Source organism: Balaenoptera acutorostrata, chromosome 12 (genome assembly GCF_949987535.1).
Source record: "Balaenoptera acutorostrata chromosome 12, mBalAcu1.1, whole genome shotgun sequence".
Taxonomy (NCBI): Eukaryota; Metazoa; Chordata; class Mammalia; order Artiodactyla; family Balaenopteridae; genus Balaenoptera; species Balaenoptera acutorostrata.
In genome coordinates, this window is record NC_080075.1 from 92,130,983 (window position 1) to 92,152,818 (window position 21,836).

At 42.6% G+C, this 21,836-nt stretch overlaps 1 protein-coding gene across 1 annotated transcript in view; it reads right to left on the reverse strand.

Moving 5' to 3' along the window:
* Window positions 1-21,836, reverse strand: part of DCDC2C (doublecortin domain containing 2C) — a 102,541-nt gene that overhangs the window by 29,531 nt on the left and 51,174 nt on the right. The window contains 1 exon segment of the mRNA XM_057557909.1: window positions 18,352-18,414. Coding sequence (XP_057413892.1) covers window positions 18,352-18,414 — 63 coding nt within the window.

Below are 21,836 nucleotides of genomic sequence, written 5' to 3' on the forward strand. Positions count from 1 at the left end.
CTTCACATCCATTCTTACTAATGCCCTGATACCTCCTCCACCAGGAGGGGTTTGACTCATCCCAGCTGATACCCAGAAGAACCTGGGTCGACCCTGCTCCCAGCACGTAAGGGACACCTCTCCAGGGCTCACCCTGGATTACTCTGATCCTATTTACACCACACCTGGGCTAACCTGCCCACCCAAAATGCCTTCAGAGAGCAAGCAGGAAGAATTAAAGGTGTATTACCTGTAACCCGCTCTGTACATGATTTCTTGGGGTTGGAGGTAAGGATAGTTCACTTAGGTGAAGTTACTTGGGATTTCCTTGATTTTCAGTTATCCACATTGTTGAAAAGGGGAAAAAATATAGATTAACTCCTAAGTACGTTGGTGGTTATATTCATCTCTACTTTAGCTTATATTCCCAACTTTTAAAAAACAATTTAGTCTTGTCAAAATAGACCTAGAAAGGAAAGGTCACTGATGAGTCAACAGAAGGTAGACTTTTCCTCAACTACATTACAATTCTCTAAGAGACCAGAATGAGGGCAAAAGGGAAAATTCCCACTGTAAAACTTTCTTCAGTTAAAAATATATCTGCTCCTACTGAGTCCTTCCTTCATGGATTTATGGTCATCCTTAAAGTAGAGTTTTTAAAAATCAGAAATGAGGGGGAAAAGGAAGGAAATAAAATAAGGGGCAACACCTGAAGCCAAATAGAAAATAGTTCTCAGTACAGAGAACAGACTTGTGGTTGCCAAGGGCGAAGGGTGGAAAAGAATATATGGAAAAGAATATATAAAAAGATATAACTGAATCACTTTGCTGTACAGCAGAAATTAACACAACACTATAAATATAATATAATGGAAAAGAATATATAAAAAGATATAACTGAATCACTTTGCTGTACAGCAGAAATTAACACAACACTGTAAATCAACTATACTTCAATAAAATTTTTAAAAAATAAAAATAAAAGCAGAATGATAAAACTTAGTTGTGGGGGAAAAAAAAGGAAGAAAATAGTCCTTCAATATAGTAAGCACAAAGAAAGAATGGGGGAAATACAGTATAGCTCCTTTTTAAAAATAGAGGAAATTCCAGTTGCAGAGACTGAAAACAAAAGAGATTTTAATCCCTGTTTCAGTGTCTATCTCCTGGAAATGTCAAATATCAGCCAATCACCAATTACCTATTTAGCACCTACTGTGCGCCCAGGGCTCTACCGCCACTGCTCCAGGGAAATGTAAGGCGTGGCCTTTATACTCAAGGAATTTGTGCTTATCCCGAGGGGCTGATTAATAAACTTCAAATGCACACCAAATGCGACGGCACATAACTACGTGTACAACCAGTAATACAGAGCAAGTTTTGCAGGATTTCAGAAATGACCAAAGTTCGGAGTGGACAAGGTTGGTTTCACAGAAGCCATGAGACTTAGGGGGGGATGATACGGTTGTTGAACAGAGCAGTGACACAATTCAAGGGGCATAAACAGAGTCAGAAGAACAGTGTGAGGCTAGGAGTTGACCTACGTACCCCAGGAGAGAGAGACCGAGCAAGGGGAGTGGAAAGAACTTCCTGAAGGACCCGCTGGAAACGGGTGTGAAGCAAAGGAAGAGCAAGGGATGAGACTCTGCCTGGGCAACAGGAAGCGCAAAGGTGCCGTGGACGGAGACGAGGATGAACATAGGGGTTGGGACGTGACTTCCTGGAGAGGAAGCAGCACACCCAGACGGAAAGGCAGGGGCTCGCAAACATCGTGAGCCTCTCCCTGCTCCGGAAGGTCTGGAAGAACTGAAGCCACCAGAGATCCCATCACAGACGAGGGACTGGAAACAGAGGTGGCACACGAATGGGAGTCAACACAACGGAAGTGATTTCCAGAGTCATCAGGGTAAACTCCCTACAAAGTGAGGGACCAGGAGGAGAACCGGGCGGGAAAACAGGTGAAGGCCCTGCCCAAGGGTGGAGCCAGGATGGAGATGAGAGTGTGCTGATCAGAACCGGGTCTTCCTGGGGGACAGAGGAGTCTTACGGGTTGACAGGCGGTGTCAAAAAAAACACCTCCCAACGATTTCAAGGATAGAGTAGATGAAGAACTGAGCAGTGAATTTGAGGGTGAGTGGTTATGAGCGAGGTAATGCTAGGCAACCAGGGGTCAAGCCACATCTCCAGCGGCTGATGAGACAGTAGAGGGGAGGGGGTAGAATTAGTGCGTATTGGTTATTGGTGTGGAAAACCTGATGTGAAAGGCAATGCAGAGATCTTCACGTGCAGCTGTTCACAAAGCAAAGGACAGTAAGCATTCTAGGCCAGTAAATGAATGCAGGTGAGGTGACAGGTGGCAGCCACGTGTGCTGGAAGGGCCAGGAACAATGTTCAAAGGTTGTTTCATCCCCAGAAAGACTGAGATTCATGGAACACTACTTTACTTGAAAGGACCGACAACAGACAAACTAGTTATTCAGTCATGGGTACCGGGCAGATGCTTTCTTGAACAAAACAAGGTTATGACTTCAGTGAAAACAATTCACAGTGTTTCACAGCTTCCCAATACTGAAAGTATTTTCTAAAGATATTCCTGGATATACTACTGCATATGATCTTTTTTTAAATATTATTTAATTAACCGTGTCAATGTCTGCATAACTTACTGAACCAATATTTCCCAAATCACCAATGCATCATCTTGCAAAATCATGCATGAATAAAAATCCATTCAAAGTGCAAGATTATTACAATGGATTTTAATGTAACAAAGAATAAACAGTTCACTGATATGGTTTCTGATTCCAAATTGCGGCTAACCTTTAAGAAATCATCCCGGGGCTTCCCTGGTGGCGCAGTGGTTGAGAATCTGCCTGCCAATGCAGGGGACACGGGTTCGAGCCCTGGTCTGGGAAGATCCCACATGCCGCGGAGCAACTGGGCCCGTGAGCCACACCTACTGAGCCTGCGTGTCTGGAGCCTGTGCTCCGCAACAAGAGAGGCCGCGATAGTGAGAGGCCCGCGCACTGCGATGAAGAGTGGCCCCCACTTGCCACAACTGGAGAAAGCCCTCGCACAGAAACTAAGACCCAACACAGCCATAAATAAAGAAAAAAAAAGAAATCATCCCTTGTCAAAAAGGGAACCCTCCTACACTGTTGGTGGGAATGTAAGTTGGTGCACCCACTATGGAAAACAGTATGGAGGTTCCTCAAAAAAGTAAAAATAGGGTTGCCATATGATCCAGCAATCCCACTCCTGGGCATGTATCCAGACAAAACTCTAATTCAAAAAGATACATGCACCCCTATGTTCATAGCAGCACTATTTACAATAGCCAAGGCTTGGAAACAACCTAAATGTCCATCGACAGATGAATGGATAAAGAAGATGTGGTACATATATACAATGGAATACTACTCAGCCATAAAAAAAGAATGAAATAATACCATTTGCAGCAACATGGATGGACCTAGAGATTATCATACCAAGTGAAGTAAGTCAGAAAGAAAAAGACAAATACCATATTATATCACTTATATGTGGGATCTAAAATATGACACAAATGAACCTATCTATGAAACAGAAACAGGCTCACAGACATAGAGAACAGACTTGTGGCTGCCAAGGGGGAAGGGACTGGGGGAGGGATGGTGTGGGAAGTTGGGGTGAGCAGAGGTAAGCTATTATATATGGAATGGATAAACAACAAGGTCCTACTGTAGAGCACAGAGAACTATATTCAGTATCCTATGATAAATCATAATGGAAAAGAATATTTTTAAAAGAATATATATATATGTATAACTGAATCATTTTGCTGTGCAGCAGAAATTAACACAACACTGTAAATCAACGATGCTTTAATAAAAGAAAAAAAAGAAATCATCCCTTGTTGAGTTTTGGTATAGTATCAAAGAATATCCACAATTATCTGAAAAAAGCTCTTAAAACATTCTTCTCTTTTCCAAGTACATATTCTTCACCTACTTCTATCAAAATATCATATAGCAGCAAAGTGATGCTGAAGCAAATATGAAATCCAGCTGCCTGGATCTGGCAAAATTGATTTATTATAGCTATTTTTAAATGAATAAATAAATGGCTTTAAATTTCTCAGCTTTAATACCTAATACAGTAACTGCTGATAGATATCACCCACGTAAGTACAAGCTCTTTGCGATTCGCAATTATATTGAAGTGTATAAAGGAGTTCTGAGAATAGTAAGTTTGAGAACCACACTAAAGCATTTATCAAAATTTGATAGAGTACCATTTAATTCACCAAGCATATTATAAAAAATAGATGCTTGTGCATTAGTTCTAATAGTGGTACCCTGAGTCCATTATCACTTTACACATCAAACCTCCAAGACCTAAAATAAACTCAGTCACAACTTCCAAGCTCACCATTTGCAAGGAGAATTTCTGAACAAGAATTAGGAAAAAGAAGTCACCAGCTTCACCTATGAAGATAGCTTTTTATTACTTTAATTTTCAATCTGATTTTTTATTTTTTATTTGCATATTTTTATATATAGCAAGAAAGAAGAGAAACTTTGCATTAAAAATACAGTCCTGACCCCCTTCCCATTTGCTAGCCTTCCCCTCCCCATGCCTGCAACCTTTCTGCCAGACTCAGGAGAGCAGCAATTCACGAATCGGGTGATAAGTCTGCATCTTACTGCATCTTTCTGTGTCTGAACTTTGCACAGAGTCTTTTACACCTGAATAGATACTGAACGTGGAGTATACCCTCACTGGAGATTTGGAGTTGGTTTAAAATACTTCTGTTGCGATAGAGAAATTGCCAAAGATTACAGTATTGAAAGAAGCAAAGAGATGTTTCCATTTCTTCCGCCACAGTAGGAAAGGACAGGAGGAGAATCACTTCTCGGAGTGCTTCTGGCACAGCATTTGAAGCGCCCACAGACCCAATATATTCCACAGACAGACGGCAGGGCCAGGGAGCCAACGGCTGGTCTAACGCAGGCTTACTTACCAGGTATAGGTGTGGAGACTTTGTGATACATGTTTGGACGGTAGTGACAGAGAATGTTGAATGTCACACAGGCTTCCGACACAGAGGATGGACCTGAAGGATGTTTGGGATCATTTTGCTGCACCCCAAATAAACGCATAGCTTGCTAAAATTCATACACGTTCTGTGCCTACAGTATTTACCAATCTGTGAAAGGCATCATTGAACGCGTTTCAACGCAAGGTGTAAATCTGCTTTATGATATATTACAACTTCATAAAAGCTTGTTCCTTCCTACTCCTTCCATTTACAGCAGAAATGTGAATTTTATTTATAGAACTGTTTTTTGCACTGCCATGGATTCCCCTCCTTCAAATATAGACAAACCCTGAAGATGAATAAATAAGAGACACGCCTTGACTTGAATCACTATTACATGGTCTCGGGGATGGTACCTCCATGCAATCTCAACAGCAGACCTCAGCTCTGAGTCCCAAGGACCCTGCTATCTTAGGTCTCTCTTGGGGAAAATCTGCCAGGTTCACCGAAGATATGTGGAATCAATAAAAGGGGCCCTGAACAATCTCACTTGTCAGTTCAAAGTGCCCATGGACCTCCCAGCCCCTTTCCTCTTCACGTATCTGATTTTCTCTCCACTAAACTCCTCATGGGAAAAGATATTTTTCCTCCAAAGTATGGCTAGCAATTTCAGGTAGCTAAGTCATAAATTCACCTAAAAGTACCTTTCCAGAATGTGGTGTAGGCAGCCAATAAAGGTTTCTCATTAAGCTTTCCCAGAAATGAAAATTTAAAACGTTACTTTTTGTTTCCAAAAATTATATTTATGGCCCTGACTACATTACACAGACCTAAACCTTAGGTTGTTTGGTACCTTACAGAAACATTGTAGATGGACCACATAATTCTCACAATTAAAAATAATTCATATGTTTTAAAAGTTATAGACAGCATCTCTACAACACATGTGGAAAACCAAGTAAATACGAATAAAACGCTTTCCTTTTGTTACTGCAATGGTTTGTGTATTATGTGGACCTATTTTAATAAAAAAACCTCCACCTGAGGCCAACAGAAGTGTGATGAGATGCCCACACACGGAGAACAGAAATGGATGACGGTGCCCCAATCCCAGGGCCAGGCTCACAGCTAAGAGGACCACGTGCTGCTCTAGGAAGGATCATTCCTCCTTGCTCTGTGCCCTGTTCCTGCTACTTGGGCAGAAGTTCTGCAAAGTTCCTCGCTCTCACCCCGTGGAGGGACCTCTGCTGACACTTTTAATTAAGAGTCTGCTCACAGCAAAATCTCAGTGCTGTCCTCATCTGGGTCCTAGCAGATGGCCCAAAGTAAGAGTTTTGTTCATCTGCTTAAGATCAATTTTCTATAACAGATAATACTGTGGACAACTGGTGAATGAGAAAAACAAACTACTAAACGGACGGCCAAACACAGGCTGGTGAGGAGCAGTGAACCTACCTGAGCATCTGGCTTCATTTTCCCTCCTTCCTTTTTACAATGTCAAGGTCGACAAACAAATCGGGAGCCCATCTGAGAGAGAGAGCCCAGTGACAGCACATCCTACGAGCGCTGCCTTGATCCTGCCCTCTGCCCAGAGGCAGCGGCTTAGAGGGCAGGTGGTCTGCTGGGGGTTGGCAGGAAGGGAGCCCAGGCCGCTGCTGGGATAGCGCAGGGAGCTCCAGCCCCACGGACGCTGAAAGGGATTCTGAGTCCCCTGGAAAAGGGGCACTCGGAGGGCCTCGTGAGTCCTTAGCCTAGAACCAGGGGCAAAGGCACCAAAGCTTGTGGTGGTGGAAACTGGCCCACATTTGCTGATCTTTTCCTCCAGCTTAACTGAGGTGTGATTGACAAGTAAAAATTGTATATATTTAAGTTTGCACAGCGTCATGTTTTCTAAGGATGACCTAATGGATGTATAGGTTATGAAATGATTCCCCCACTCAAGGTAATTAATACATCCATCACCTCACATCATCACCTCGTTCTGCGTGGGGTGAGAACACCTCAGATCTACGCTCTCAGCAAATTCCAAGGATACGACACAGATATTAGCCATAATCACCATGCTGGGCAGCAGGTCCCAAGAGCACGTTCCTCTTATAACTTGCTGGTATTGTTTCACTTGCTACTTCTCTAGGCCAGACTGCAGCCACTTCATCTCCTTCTTCAGGTCCCTAAATGTCATTTCTAAAATTGGCATGAATTCAACAAAAGTGTTTGGATGGAGCCCACCGTATGAAAAGTTAGATTGGTTTATTCGTGTCTGTTCTATTAACAAACATCAATTCAATACCTTCTGTTTTATTAATGAAGAGTGTTACACAGAATATACACCTACAGTTGTGTTGAAGATAAAGCACCTCTTCTATTCAACAGTGAACATTTCTCTTTTTGCTTGAATCCAAATGAATCTCCTATGTATAGAGGACTCCAAGCGTTATATTTTTCTGAAGCCATGTAATTCTCTAAAAATTTTGTTTCTTAATATTTAATTCACCGTATCCCACTGAGCATTATTGATGACTTACACTTAGTTTTAGAGACTCCAGTGCTGTTCGATATTAACCTTGTCTCTTAGGGAAGCAATAAAACACTTAGCTGTAGTGACAAAGTGGTATCAAGATAATAAAAAGAAAAAAAATAGTAAAGATACTGGGCAGGCAATGAATTTCAAAAATCAATTAAAGAATCAATGCCGTTTTCATTTTGTCACAAAAATCCTGACTGAGAGACAATGCGAGATCGAAAACTCCCTGGTTCTATTGGCATTTCTGACCGAGGTAATTAAGTGAAATTCCTCTACTGATTGCCTGATAACAACAAGAGTAAATTGCTGTTTTGGATTTGGTATGCATTTTATTTCAGCAAGATGCTTAATGGTGTTTTCAGCAGTAGCTGCAGGCAATGGAAAATGCCTCATGTCCTGAGCCCAGCATTTGTTAAGTATGTTAAATCACTTAAATATGACTTATGTCAATTGATAGAAACCATTACTTTGATTATTTTTTAAAAGGTTTCACTGTCTTATCATTCATTTTACAGCTAGAAACATATCAGCAAGTCACTTTTTTATCTGATCTTATCTGGGACGAAGTATACCATTTCCTAGCCTACGCAGCCAACTTGAAGCAGAGGTACACACGCTAGGAAGAGCCCATTTCTTTCAAAACCCCTCATCTTATGAGGTTTTGATTTGAAGTTGAGCCATAATGACAAGAAAACCAAAATGCAAAACAGAACATGACTTTTTTATAAGAAAATAAGCACATAGCATTCATCAATGATAGATAACCCCTGTTCTCTATTGCACCAAAATTACCCATTGTCCTATTTTGTTTTCCAATTTTCTTGTTATTATGACTCCACCCAAAGTCATAATGCTTTGAAATTTCCAATTTTTCAACCACGTGAAACACTGAAGACTAAAAGCTATGAGGGGACAAGATCTCCTTCTCATGCCAAATTCTAGTCCTAGGAGGCCCAGATTTGTTCAGTTAAGAATTTTTTGAACAATTCATGCTCTTTGGCAGAGAAGGAGGGGGAGACTCTGCTCAGAAGACACGGCCCCTACAGAAGGAGCTGCCACCTCGTAGGACAAATAAACAGCAGGCATGCAAGAGAGAGCTGTTGAAAATCCTGTAAGCACACACACAATAACTTGGAGGGTAATCAGGAAAAATGACGTGATTAAAATAGTGTGCATGATTGCCAAAAGAAGAGAGCATTAAGAAATGACGAGAAAGGGTACTTTAAGATTTTCTTGGAAGAGGTGACTCGCAAACTAATTAGAGACACAGCATTAGGAAAAGAGCGGAAGATCGGGCCAGAAGTGAAAATTTAGAAGTCGCGTTTCTTCAGGAGAAGGATGGGGGTCCGGCCCCCCCAGCTCAAAGGAAGTGTGGACTCAGGGAGGAAAGCGACCACCAGCATCCTACTTGAGGCTCAGGCTACACATCCACGCACGGCAAGGCCAGCCATCATCTGACGATACCCTGGCCACTTTTTCTCACCTGGGCACTGCTACTTCTGGTTCGACAGCCCAGCACTATTAAAAGGCATTCTTGGACGGGGAGATTAAACTATGAAGTCCACCGCACGTGCAGAATACAAGCCTTGCCCTTGAAGGATGCCTTACATTAATCCTAGCCTAGGGCAATACCCTACAGACAAAATGATCTTCAGTGCTCCACTGTCAAATCAAACGCTAGAGAGCAGATTCTCAATTTATGCTTATGTTCTCAATGTTTCAATTTATAACCATCAAGATTTTAACAGAACAAGTGACACTCAACTATACATCTTTTGAAGTTTACATATGTCCCAAGGAATAAATTTAAACAGAGGTAAGCTCTATTTCATGTGTTGCTGGGTACTTTTTCTCTCTTGCTTTTCCAGTGGGCTAAATTATAAATGCTTCAAAGGCAGACAATATCTACTATTTTTCCATCCCATTGACAGCATTTAATACATAATGCTCAACAGGTTTTGAGGTTTGGCCTAATGTCGCCTTCAACGTGCATCTGAAGGGACTTCAACTTGATCTAATCATACATAACATTGTCGTAAAATGTACAAAATGCACCTCTACAAGGTGATAGAGCATCTCATCAATCAAAGAATACACACGCTAAAAACCTTATCTAAGAAATACTTTTTCACTGATAGCACACTTATGAATCAAATTATACTTGAGTGTTGAAGCCTTTGAAAAAAAATTTCACTATTCTCATTTCATCTTCTTACACACTCTGTACCCAGAACCTGTCACTATGGCAACCTGTCTGGATGCCCGTCAGTCAAGAGTGGTCCACGTGTTCTGATGACGTCCTACAGTGCAGAACAAAATCAGACCACCAACCTGCACACCAGGCTGTCTGAGTGTCCTTTGTTGATGCTGGGTTTCAGTTATTATCAGCCAATGCAGGATAGAAACAGAGTAATTCCACATCTAGTTTCATGACTTAAACTTTAGTTTACATTTTTAAATGTATTACTGGCTAAATTCTGCCAACTGTTTACAGTTGACCCTTGGACAACTTGTGGGTTAGGGCTGCCAGTCCTCCTGATCCGAGGTTCCGCATCCACGGGCTCAACCACAGTGGGGTTGTGGAGTAGTGTAATATTTACTATTGAAAAAGCTGCACATAAGTGGACCCGTGCAGTTCAAGGGTCAACTGTATTCTTCCTAAGGCTCTCAATTTTTCACTGCAATCACAAAAATATTACCAATGAGAAATCAAATTGAATATTCCAGTAAAACAGAAATAAAACTGTCTTTTTAATGCTGGCATGAGATTAAATGGTCAAAACAGATGACACCCAAGAAGGGAAACTAGGAACGTTGCTCTGGAAGAATTCAATGCAAGCATCTGATTCATAAGTCGGTTTTTTTGGTGTTTTGTTTTGTTTTTTTAATGTGAATGGCAGCTTTGTTCAAAACGTTTAAATTTATTTCAAATGAATAAAATCAGCATTCCGAGTGTACTGAGAAAAAATGTTAAATGTTAAAAATATCCTCAATATTGATTCATGGTGCTTGTTCAAATAAACTTTTCTATTATCAGCAAAGTCACGATCCCTTTAATATGCTACATAAAACAATAAAAGGAAAACAGTCTTGAAGAATATACACAAAAGTGAAATCAGATTCTAAACAGGAATTCAATGTTTTTACTTTTTTCTTGTCTGTATTTGCTACTAATTCTACAATAAACATGAATTGTTTATAGTTTGATAAAGTATTTTTAATGTTAAAACATGAGATATCATAGAAGAAAATTCAATTTAAAAATACAGTTAATGCCAATTATGAGTATATGTGCCTGATGCTGAGAAAAATGAAAATATAAATTCAAACTCCTGCTTCACAGGACCTGAAACCTCTGGTAGAAACCATGATGAGACTGGAGAATAACAGTAATAATAGTAGCTATAATTAACTCTCAACGCACTGTATATGGCACTTTACGACTATTTCTAATCTTTATACTGACTTTACAAGTTAGAAATTATCCCAGTTTTCCAAATAAAGAAACTGAGGCTCAGGGAGGTGAAACTGCGTTCACGACACAGTTGACATGTGTCCAAAGTCTACACTCTTCATCCACTGTGTTTGGTAAAACATTCCCATTAAAAGAGCAAGTAACACCTACACCAAACAAATGATAAATTTTCCAGAGACTCACTGGACACTAAAAGCCAAGTGGATGTTACTTAAATTTACAGGGACATCACGGGGAACACACACTATGATCTTTCCGGCACAGGCTGGTCACTGAGAGTTCCTTCCAAAGGATGGAATGCCAGGTAAAATTGACTACACTGATTTCAACAAGAGTTCAGAGTGGGAACAACCCAGTGTCTACTTTCCAGTTGGAAAACATGTACTTTCATTATTTAGCTTAAATATAAACAATATAAACATCGTTTTAAACATAGATATATTATACTTTTTGAGAACTTTCTAATCCATTGTCTCAATTGATTCTTTCGAGGTAAGTAAACCTGCAAATGTGTAAAATAATTGTTGATTGAATGAATGAGGTTCAGAGAGGTAAAATTACTTAACAAAGGACACCTGCATATTAATAGAGGCACTAAAACTGGAATTTCTGCTCTTTTATATGGCTGCGTGCACATCTGCATGTTAGAAATATATTCACAGAACTGTAGCTCACGTGTGTGCTCTCTCCCCAGACACCGTCAGGATTCTCCTATGATTCGTTATTTCTAATAACATAAATGAAAAGCATAGCATCGAGAATATTTTATCCATATTAGCTCTAATCCTGGAGCTAATAATGGATAAAATATTGAATTGGTTATAAACTATCGAACAACAAACTTGCAGCAGAGGAAACTGAGGCTCTGAAATATTAAGGGGTTTTCCCAAGGTCACACAGGGTGAGTGAGAGATGAGCTTACAGCTCTAGGCCAATCTGATGTCAAACCCCAAGCGGCTTCCATGTGCTGGTTTTGATTAGGTAACCTTCCCAAATATTAGTATTTATGGCCCAAGTTTTTTTTGTTTGTTTTGTTTTGTTTTATTTTTATGGAGTGATGAGGAGTCTAAGTGAAATTAGGAATAAATAAATAAAATCTGATGTGCTCAGACAAAAATCATCATGACCACTTAATCACTTAACAAGTAACAGAGAGAGCTTGACTCTACCTAGGACACAGCTCCTGGAGAGCAACACCACAGAGCCAGACGCACCTCCGCCGGCCACGGGGGGCCAGCTGCCTGGCCAGAGCCCTGCCTTCCGGGGGGCCATGAGCTTCGTGGCTACGGGGAGCCCGCCCTCCTCCGGTGTCCTCACCCTGGGGACACGTTCCATCCTGAGCCCCACAGCAGGGAGAGTGTGGGTTCCCTGACTTCCTGGACAACCTGGGTGAGTGTCTCGGGTGCCTGATGGCAGATGACTTGGGGGGCAGTCACCTGATGCATGACCCTAAAGGAGTCTTCCCTGCCCTGTTTTTTATCTGCCCTTACAGTGGATCCATCCACCTGCTTGAAGTGCCTTAGCGTTTCTTTTCCTCTGAGTCCGTTTTCTGCCTCTGGGGAACAGAGCGATGGTGTATGATGGAGAAGACGTTCTATCTCTAAAAAGCACCTGACAAGGTTTTGGAATCCTCTGATTATCTTGTAAGGTCTGTCTTCAGAAGAGGAAACACAAAACTACAGAATCTGTTGATACAAACCTTCCTTTCATTATCTTCATAAAGCCTTTCATCTTCTTTTTCCTATTATTAAAAAAATAAATATAGTAATCAACTATCTGCAAGAAGGATATTGTCAGATAAATCCCCAACCTATCCTATCTCCTCTCACCTTCCTGGTTGGGTCAAGTTCTTTCTTGTTGTAAATATCACTCAGGACTTGGGTCTCAAGCCTTGACCCCATCCTTGCTACCGTGTCTGTGGTCTTGTGCCTCCTCTTTCCCTTCCATTTCATCAAGCGCTACCCCCTTCCCATTCTAAACTCTTTGTTTTTTATGTGCGTCTTGTTCCATATTTTTATACCAAATACAGCATATTATATTCTCGGTTGCAGCTTGATTTTTTTTCACTTAATATAATATTTTGGAGCCCTGACCCTCAGTACACATGGGTCTACCTTACTGTTTTTACAGCTGCAGTGTTTTCCATTGTGTGAATGAAGCATAAATGAATCAACCAACCCCAAAGGGTGAATATCTCATTTGTTTCTATTTTTTGTTATTTATGAGTACATTTGTGGACTATTCCTAGCAAAGGAAATGGTTAAAAAAAATATGTGCAGATTTAATTTTAATAGAAAGAGCAAAATTCCCTTCCCAAAAGGCTGCACCAATTTACACTTTGGCCCTGTTAAGAAGCATCATTCCCTTCCTGCATCTTCCCAGCGCTGGACATTGTCAATCTAAGTTTTAAAATAAACTCATTGTTTATTATTTGCATTTCTTTAATTAGGAATAACATAGATATACTTTCTTACATCTTTTGGAGATTTGTATTCTTCTCTGTGGATTTCCTATTTGTCTCATTTGCCTTTCTTTTATACCGTTATATTAATGGCTTAGGGAGCTCTTTATAAATTAAGAAAATTTAATTTGTGTTGCAAATAGTTTCTTCCATACTTTGCTCGTCTTTTGACTTTATGGTATTTTCCAAAGAGAGTTTAACTTTCCTGTAAAGAAATGTCGAGGCTTTGATTACTTCTTAAGACACAGTCTCTGGAGATTCACTGACTATTCAGTTGCAGTTTTAGTCCTCTCTACTGGGAATCACTTCGCGGCCCTGGCTTTGCCATAAGCCCGCCTCTGGGCCAGAGTTCTTCAGACTGCCCCTGAAGCTGCCACCACAACTACACAATAGTTACCTCCTGTGCTCAAGGTGCTTGATCAAATTCAAGACCACATACTCCTGAGTGCCAGGCGACGCGAAAGGCACTCAGAATACAGTAAAATGAACTCTTCCTTCACGAAACTTAATCCATCACAGGAAACAGCACAAAAGGAGGTAGAAAGTGCCAAGATAATCTCCACACAAGAAAAACTCAAGCACCCAAAATATTAAAGTCAATCTCTCTCCCTCTTTGCTTCATGAATACATAAAATTACCCATGAAATTTTTACATGTATAACCTTTTCGAAGGTAGGAAAAGCTAAAAACCGATTAAAATGTTGATAACCCAGATCTCAGAGTCAGATTAAAAGGCTTAGAGTCCCAGAGGCCGGACCACTCCTGCACAAACCTGCCTGCAGACAGGAATTCCTGCCAGGCTTGGACAGCCCTAAACACATGGGCCGCAGATTCATCTTCACGGCCCTTTGGAAAGGGACTGAATCTTTTCAAAATTTTTACACATTGTTTTACAAACTTAGCAGGCAGCTTTAATTAAAAAGTGCTGCTTGCACATAAACTGCCTTACAATCAACGGATCCAAACAAATCAGGCGCTAAAAGGACTGGAGAAATTGCAGTCTTCCTCAATGCAGACAGTTTTCAAGCACCCAATTTAATTAAAAATGTGTGTCAGGAACGCAGTTTGAAATAGGTAAAGGGGAAAGGTACACATGTCATCTTTATAAGTTCACATAAAGTTTCAAATTAGTTAATTGATGTCGGTAACATTCCATTTTTTAAGAAGGAAAATATTATTAAAGTGTCAGATATCGGAAGAGCTGTCCTGACTGTGTAATTAACATATTGAAAGCATTCTGAGAATGAAGGAATGTCACCGCACGGGTCCGCTTTGGTGTTTGATTTTGATTTCACCCAATTCTGTGCCCGTGACATACATAATGACAAAATAAATGCCCTTGTCTGAAATTCCCTGGGCCAGGGTGAGTGGGATCTGCTCCTAATACCTACGTCTAAATAGCTCCTTTGGTCGGAGGTTGTTTTAAACGCATAAATGACAGCAGAGTCAGGTCTGGAGGAGGGGAAACGGGGAAACAGTGCTTAATGCTCACAGAGGTTCTGTTTGGGAGATGAAGAAGTTTGGCTATAGACTGTGGTGATGCTTGTACAACACTGAAAATGTACCTAATGTCCCTGAATTTATTGGCACCATTGAATTTTTTAAAGTACACTGAAAAACAGTCAAAATGGCAAATGTTATGCTATATATAGTTTACCATTAAAAAAATCCTAACAAAATGAAACAGAAACCCTTGTGATCCAACATCAGAAATAAAATATGTATTTTTAAATAATGTTCATAACAATATGCTGTCTTACAACTTTGCAAGGTCATTACCGTTTTACCCCAGGATCACATACTTCGGTTTAAGCAACTTAGTCACAGGTGACGTGAAGCAAGTCCACAAAATTTATGAACCACCTACTGCATATAGGACACTGTCCTAGACACCGTAAAGGATGTATATCAGCCCCTTAAGGATTTCATGATCTGTTTGGGAGAGGTGGTCAAGCCAGAAGCCACACACCTGAGAAATCTATGCATTCAGTGTCAAATAAATATCACAGGATCAATTTTTCAAGTGAACAGACAAGTGAGATGCCAAATAAAACCACAGTTCACTGAGAGACACAGATCACTATGGCCTATCAGCCAGGAAGTGTTAATTGAGTAATATTTCTCTTTATTAGTATTACTAGCTACTGCCATGCTTATACAATGCTTGCTCTCTTTCTGAGCCCATAAAAGCATGGGCTAGATTTTAGGGCCGACAACCTTCAACTCCACGGGGCGTTTCACACCAGCGAAGTTTTTGTTCAGCTCGTGCTGAAGCAGAGACGGAGTCCTGTGGACCTGACAGGACTAAAACATCCTGGAGAGTCACACACCACGAACCCAGCCCTGAACATCACAGAGCACCTGTCTTGGGAGGGGCAGACCAGGAAGCATGACGCAGGGGATGTCTCCTCTGAGGAATCAGATGCGTGGTTCGCTGGGGAGGAAACACAAGCTTTGGAATCGTTCAAAACTGGGTTCAAAGCCAAGCACCCTGCCTCCTAACTGCTGGCGTGACAGATTCCCTCTCAGATCTCTCCATCTCACTGGTTTTGAGTCTATAAAGCGGGGATTGACACCACCTGAAAGAGTGATGTGTGGGTGGGCTGGGACGTGAGTGACAGGGGCCAGCACGTGCCCAGCCCACGGCAAAGGCTCCGTGAAGATGCGTCTGCTCGACCCAGCCCTTCTGCCCGACATAAGTCACCCGTGTTTGGGCAAGAGAAGGAGGCTCAGTTGCTCCTTATCACCTTCCTTCCCCAAAAGCTTAGGTTCTTAACCCAGATATCTGCAAACGAGGCGCTTGGATTTGCCATTATTCCAGTGATATTGCTGGCATTGAGAAAAACCCTTTGATTCACGCTAAGAAATTAAGTCTACTGACTGATGTCAGCGGCTAATGCACAAGCTGCTCCCAGAGGCCCAAGGAGATATAGTTACAGAACAAGTCAGCACAGCATAGACGATGAATGTCCACAGCCAGTGTGCACAGATATCCAAGTGACAGTATAAACTCAATGCAGGCAAAATACACCAGTGCCATATTTCCATTAAAACATGGCATTCGGCTACTCCGTGGCTGAATCGGAACAGCACCCTTTCCTCCACGGCCCCGAAGCAAGCAGGTGGCCTTCGGCCCCTCGACACCCAGTGCCCCGGGACCGCCGTCTTCCCGCCCCAGACACGGTCTTACACTCCTCAGCCGCCGTGAGCAGCCTCGTCCCTCCACATTTGAAAGGCTTCCCTAACCATCCAGACACAGACAGTATACCTTTCCCTGACACCTCCTCCTGGTCAGAAATATTTAAGACTATAAGGAAGGAAAGAGAATCGTCTGAAAGATTATTTCCTCTAACTGTCTGTCTCAGATCATAAACTCCTTTCACGCTGAAAAACCTGAACAAACTTCCTAAGGACCCACGTCCTTTCACACAAACACCCCTTTCCAAGGTGGGCAAGACCCAGGAGCCGACTCTGCTCCCTCTTCTTAACGCGGAGCCAGGACAGTGCGGGACACGTCTCAGGGCAGGAGAGGATCACCTGCGACGCCATCACATCCACAGATTTCTTCACAGTCTGTCATCAGAACAGACTCAATAGCCCAGATGTGTTACAGGACCTCCTGCCTGGGGCCAGAAACTTAAAAGCAAGAAACCACCTTGAAAAGAAAATCCAGAGACAGAATCTTAAAAACTAGCTCCCAAAAGTCTGCTTCTTCGCTACATGAATTGTATATTTAAAGTAAATTTTGTCTTGAATGTTCTCACCACACACACACACACACACACACACACACACACACACACGTGGCTATGTTAATTAGCTTGATCACGGTGCTTATCTCACAATGGATACATATATCAAATTGTACACCTTAAAAATATACGAGTTTTAGTTGTCAAATATCCCTCGATTAAAAAATTAAAAGTGGGCTTTTAATTTTAAAAATTTAATTTTAAAAATTAAAATTAAAAGTGGGCTTCCCTGGTGGCGCAGTGGTTGAGAATCTGCCTGCCAATGCAGAGGACACAGGTTCGAGCCCTGGTCTGGGAAGATCCCACATGCCGCGGAGCAACTGGGCCCGTGAGCCACAACTACTGAGCCTGCGCGTCTGGAGCCTGTGCTCCACAACAAGAGAGGCCACGATAGTGAGTGGCCCCCACTCGCCGCAACTAGAAAGCCCTCGCACAGAAACAAAGACCCAACACAGCCAAAAATAAATAAATAAATTAAATAAATTTATTTTAAAAAAAAAAATTAAAAGTAAATTCTGTTTTCCCAATACACATATTTTATACAGATCAGTCACATAATCTCATCACGTACCATGGAGGAAACATGCTTCCTGCACTGACGGCACATGTAAAGCAACTGGACAAACACATACCACACAGTGCGTTCTGCGCGAGCTCATGCTGCCATCTATAGCGTGTGTGCTGCTCGTGTCCTCAGCCAAGACATGCCGTTTACACAGCACTGACAACCCACAAAACCAGTGTCCAAGGTATCCGGGACAACGGAGCCTCCCCACGCCTGCTGCCACGGTTCCCCTCTCCTTCCTTCCTCTCCTTCTTCCCCCTCTAAAAATATATCTTGAAAGTTGTTGGGAAAAAAGCTTTTCAGTCTGTGACTGGAAGTATAGTAAAAGGTGGTAAAGACTAGTGTAGAAGCCATGAAAACTACTCCTGTAATTTCTGGCACACAAGAGACCTGATGTGAGGTACAGCCTGCAGAAGAGGAACACTCTGGTCCAACCCTATGCTGATTCGTATCCTGGAATGACTTGGCTCTCTGACCCCTTCTCCATCAAACAAGAGCTCCACCCAACATGTTAAAAGGATAAAAAGGCGCCTTAGCCTCAAGCCGTCAAGTACAAAATAAAAGTAGAATTAACTCACCTTGTTGCTTTCAAAATTAGGCATGTGACCATGTGTCTCTTCTTTCACGATCTCGGCTGGTTTCTGGGGAGAAAATACACCATGTGTTAGATTTAGTCGCAGTCAACCTGTGTCAAAGTCCTTTAAAGAAGCAAAGAGCGCATGAAGCCATGTGACTTTCTGACCATTTCTACAGGTAAAGCTGAAAAGTCACCAGTTTTTCCACAGTGGTTACTTCAAGTCCAAGGTTGCGTCTGCTCTGCATTTTTACCTTTGGCTCCTCCAACCAAGGGCCAGCCTGAAACGGAGCGGGACCCTATAGTCTTTCCCCCTCCATGTCCTCCGCCTGCCTTTTGTCTGCAGGAAAACTCTAGCCAAAGAATAACTTTAATCAGAGAAGTGAGAAAATGCAAAGCGAAGGAAAACAGTCCAACAGGACAAAATAATAATAGTTTAGTCATTAGCAGGGTCAAGGACCTTTAGTCCCTCCTCAAGGGCTACAGATCATAACCTGAGCCATGTCCTGGGAGCCGTCTTGTAGACACTGAAACCCCACCAGGTGGGAGAAGTGAACTCCATGATGACCAGACTGTAGCCATGACACAAGCTGCCACAATTCCGAGAATTGGCCTCAAAGAAATGGGAACAAACCGACCCTGGAACTGAAGACTAACTGTACTTAAAACAACCAAGATGACGCTGGTCAGAGCACCAATGACCAATTTCAAGATGACCGTCAGAGCCGACTGTGCTGTCTCTGCATGAAGCCCCCTCCCTCCGTCTATAAAAGCTCTTGCCCCCTGATTGTGAGCGGTGCAGGAATCGGCCTTTAGACACGAGTCCACCCTCCCACCACCCACCCCCAGTTGCCAGCCGCCAGAATAAAGCAAACTTTCCTTTCCACCAACTTTGCCCTCGAGTATTGGCTTTTGAGCAGCAAACAGCCGGACGCCACTTTTGGTAACAAACCTGTTTAATAAAATTGTTGGAGAAAACTTTGAGACACTGTAAATCACTTTTGTGTAAAACAGAGAGAGTGGTCACTGCAGACATCTCTGTACTTCTCAGCGCGCCCTTGGGGACCCTGAGCAGCACCCTCTTCCTCTGGGCCCAAGAGACACCACCACGGCCTGGCCGTGTGCGCACCCCCCTTGTGGATAATCTCCCGGTTGTCATAACTTCCTGGCAAAAGGCAACAAGCTATATCATACTTGGTGTCCTGGAACCTCTCTCCACACCGGGGGCAAATCGTTTGGTTCTGGGGCCAAAATAAAGGTGCCCATGGGGGCTCCTTCAATTACGTGTCTGTGTCAGTGGGAACAGGTGGGCTGGTGAGGGCCTCCCGTTCATCAGTCACCCAGGAGACTCCGAGCCCTGCTGTTTCCAAGACCTCAGAGGCAAAGAAGGCACGTGGCCAAGTCCACGTTGGCTCTTAATGCCTCTGCCTGGAAGTGTCACCCGTCATCGGTGACGGCAGGTCGTGTAGCTACACCTGAGCTAAAGTGGGTGGAGAAACCAGCTCTTACCGAGTGACCAGAACTGATGTTAGTGACCCGACAGCTCCTGCCAGCTGACCCGTGAATGTGCAGCGCTGAGCTCTGCGGCTGTGTAGACAAGTGTGTTCAATACAGTCGATCCCATTAGCCCAGACCTCAGTCACCCAAACCTTCTGAGAACTCAGACCCTGACTGCATGAGCATTCTCTCCCTATGGTTTACACAGAGAAGAAACCGTGATGGAGAAAGCTCGCTGGGGCTGCTCAAACTGCACTTAAGGAGAAGTTAAAAGCACATTCTTTCACAGAATAATTGACGTGATGCCAATCACTGACTCGTTCACTGATTCAGCAATATGTAGTAAAGACTCTTCTCACTATTTGCAGAAGTCTCAGGGAAGGAAACGGTCTCTCTCTCCTTCTTGTGGATGTTCACGTGTCTCCATGTACCGCCCAGAGCCTAAGTAACGTCTTAAGGAAACAAGCCCGAGGCCGAAAGTCAACGTGCTGAGGAAGGCAGTGGAGCCCGGGGAAGATGAGCCCTCAGTGACCCCACAAGCCGCTGGGCTGCAACTCTGGGACCTTTGCAGCTTTTGCTGGGAGCCTCTAGACCTCTAGGGCATGCGTGGTAAGTGTCTCCTACTGTTTAAGCCACTTCTCCTTAGGTTTTCTGTTCCTTACAGCTAAAGGCATCTTAGTAGTGCTAATTACACTTTTCAATTTATTCATTAATGTGGGAACCCCAGGGACAGATATGAGCTTAGTCTGAGCCACTCTGCAGCTGAAAGTGACAAAGCTTTAAAGCTGCGATATGTTTCTTCTACTTAAACAATTCAGAGATTACACAAATTTAGATGGACCTTCTCCTAATTAGTCCACATTATTTTGGTTTTACTTCAGTTAGTGTCTTATTCTTAGCTTGTCTCTGGAGTGAAGTGAATTACGGGAAGTACAGTGGAAGGTGACCACTCTGGTAGCTGCTGGAGAATCTAAGGAAAGGCCCTCTCTCTTCCTGCCGGACTCCCTGGGACTCCCTGAAAATAAGTGAATTTCAGCAGAGGTCAGACCTGGACTCAGTCCACTGTGATTTCAGTCAAGCCTTCTCATGCATCAACTGCAGACCTGGGGTTTATACACCTGCTTATTGCCTGCTGCAAAATGATATCGTAAAGCTACTCTGCTAAAATAGAGTTGAGCATGTGCAGAGAGATGCTGAACTATTTCCCCCAAAAGGAATCAAAGGTCAGGGTCCTGGCTAAACAGAGACTGCAATTCTAGGCACTTTTCTCTTTTTAAAGTACTTGTAAAAATAAATATAGGGGGCTTCCCTGGTGGTGCAGTGGTTAAGAATCCGCCTGCCAATGCAGGGGACATGGGTTTGAGCCCTGGTCCAGGAAGATCCCGCATGCCGCAGAGCAACTAAGCCCGTGCACCACAACTACTGAAGCCTGTGCGCCTAGAGCCCGTGCTCCGCAACAAGAGAAACCAACGCAATGAGAAGCCCATGCACCGCCACAAAGAGTAGCCCCCGCTCGCCACAACTAGAGAAAACTCGCATACAGCAATGAAGACCCAACGCAGCCAAAAATAAATTAATTAATTTTAAAAATATTAAATAAATAAATATAACCTTAAATCTGGCAGAAGACATTACTTTGTGACAAACGTAGTCCTTAACTCAGACAGAACTTCAACATCAATGTCTTAATATCTGGATGTCACTTTTGTGCATATTACAAGTGCTAAAAATTGTTTCCTTAACATTGAAGTATAATAACTCAGGACTTTAAAATAGAAGCTGGTATAAAAAGTCAACACTCTGGGAGAATCAAAGCTGATAAAGCAGACAGTTAACTCAATCACCCTTGTCCTCCACTCAAGCTCGGATAGAGAAAGGCTGGAGGGGGCGGTGGATGGCAAGGGGATACAATAACCGCTACTAAAGCCAATGAGAAACAAGACACTGAAAGCAAATCATAATTTCATAAAAGTGAAAACTCAAAAGGAGACA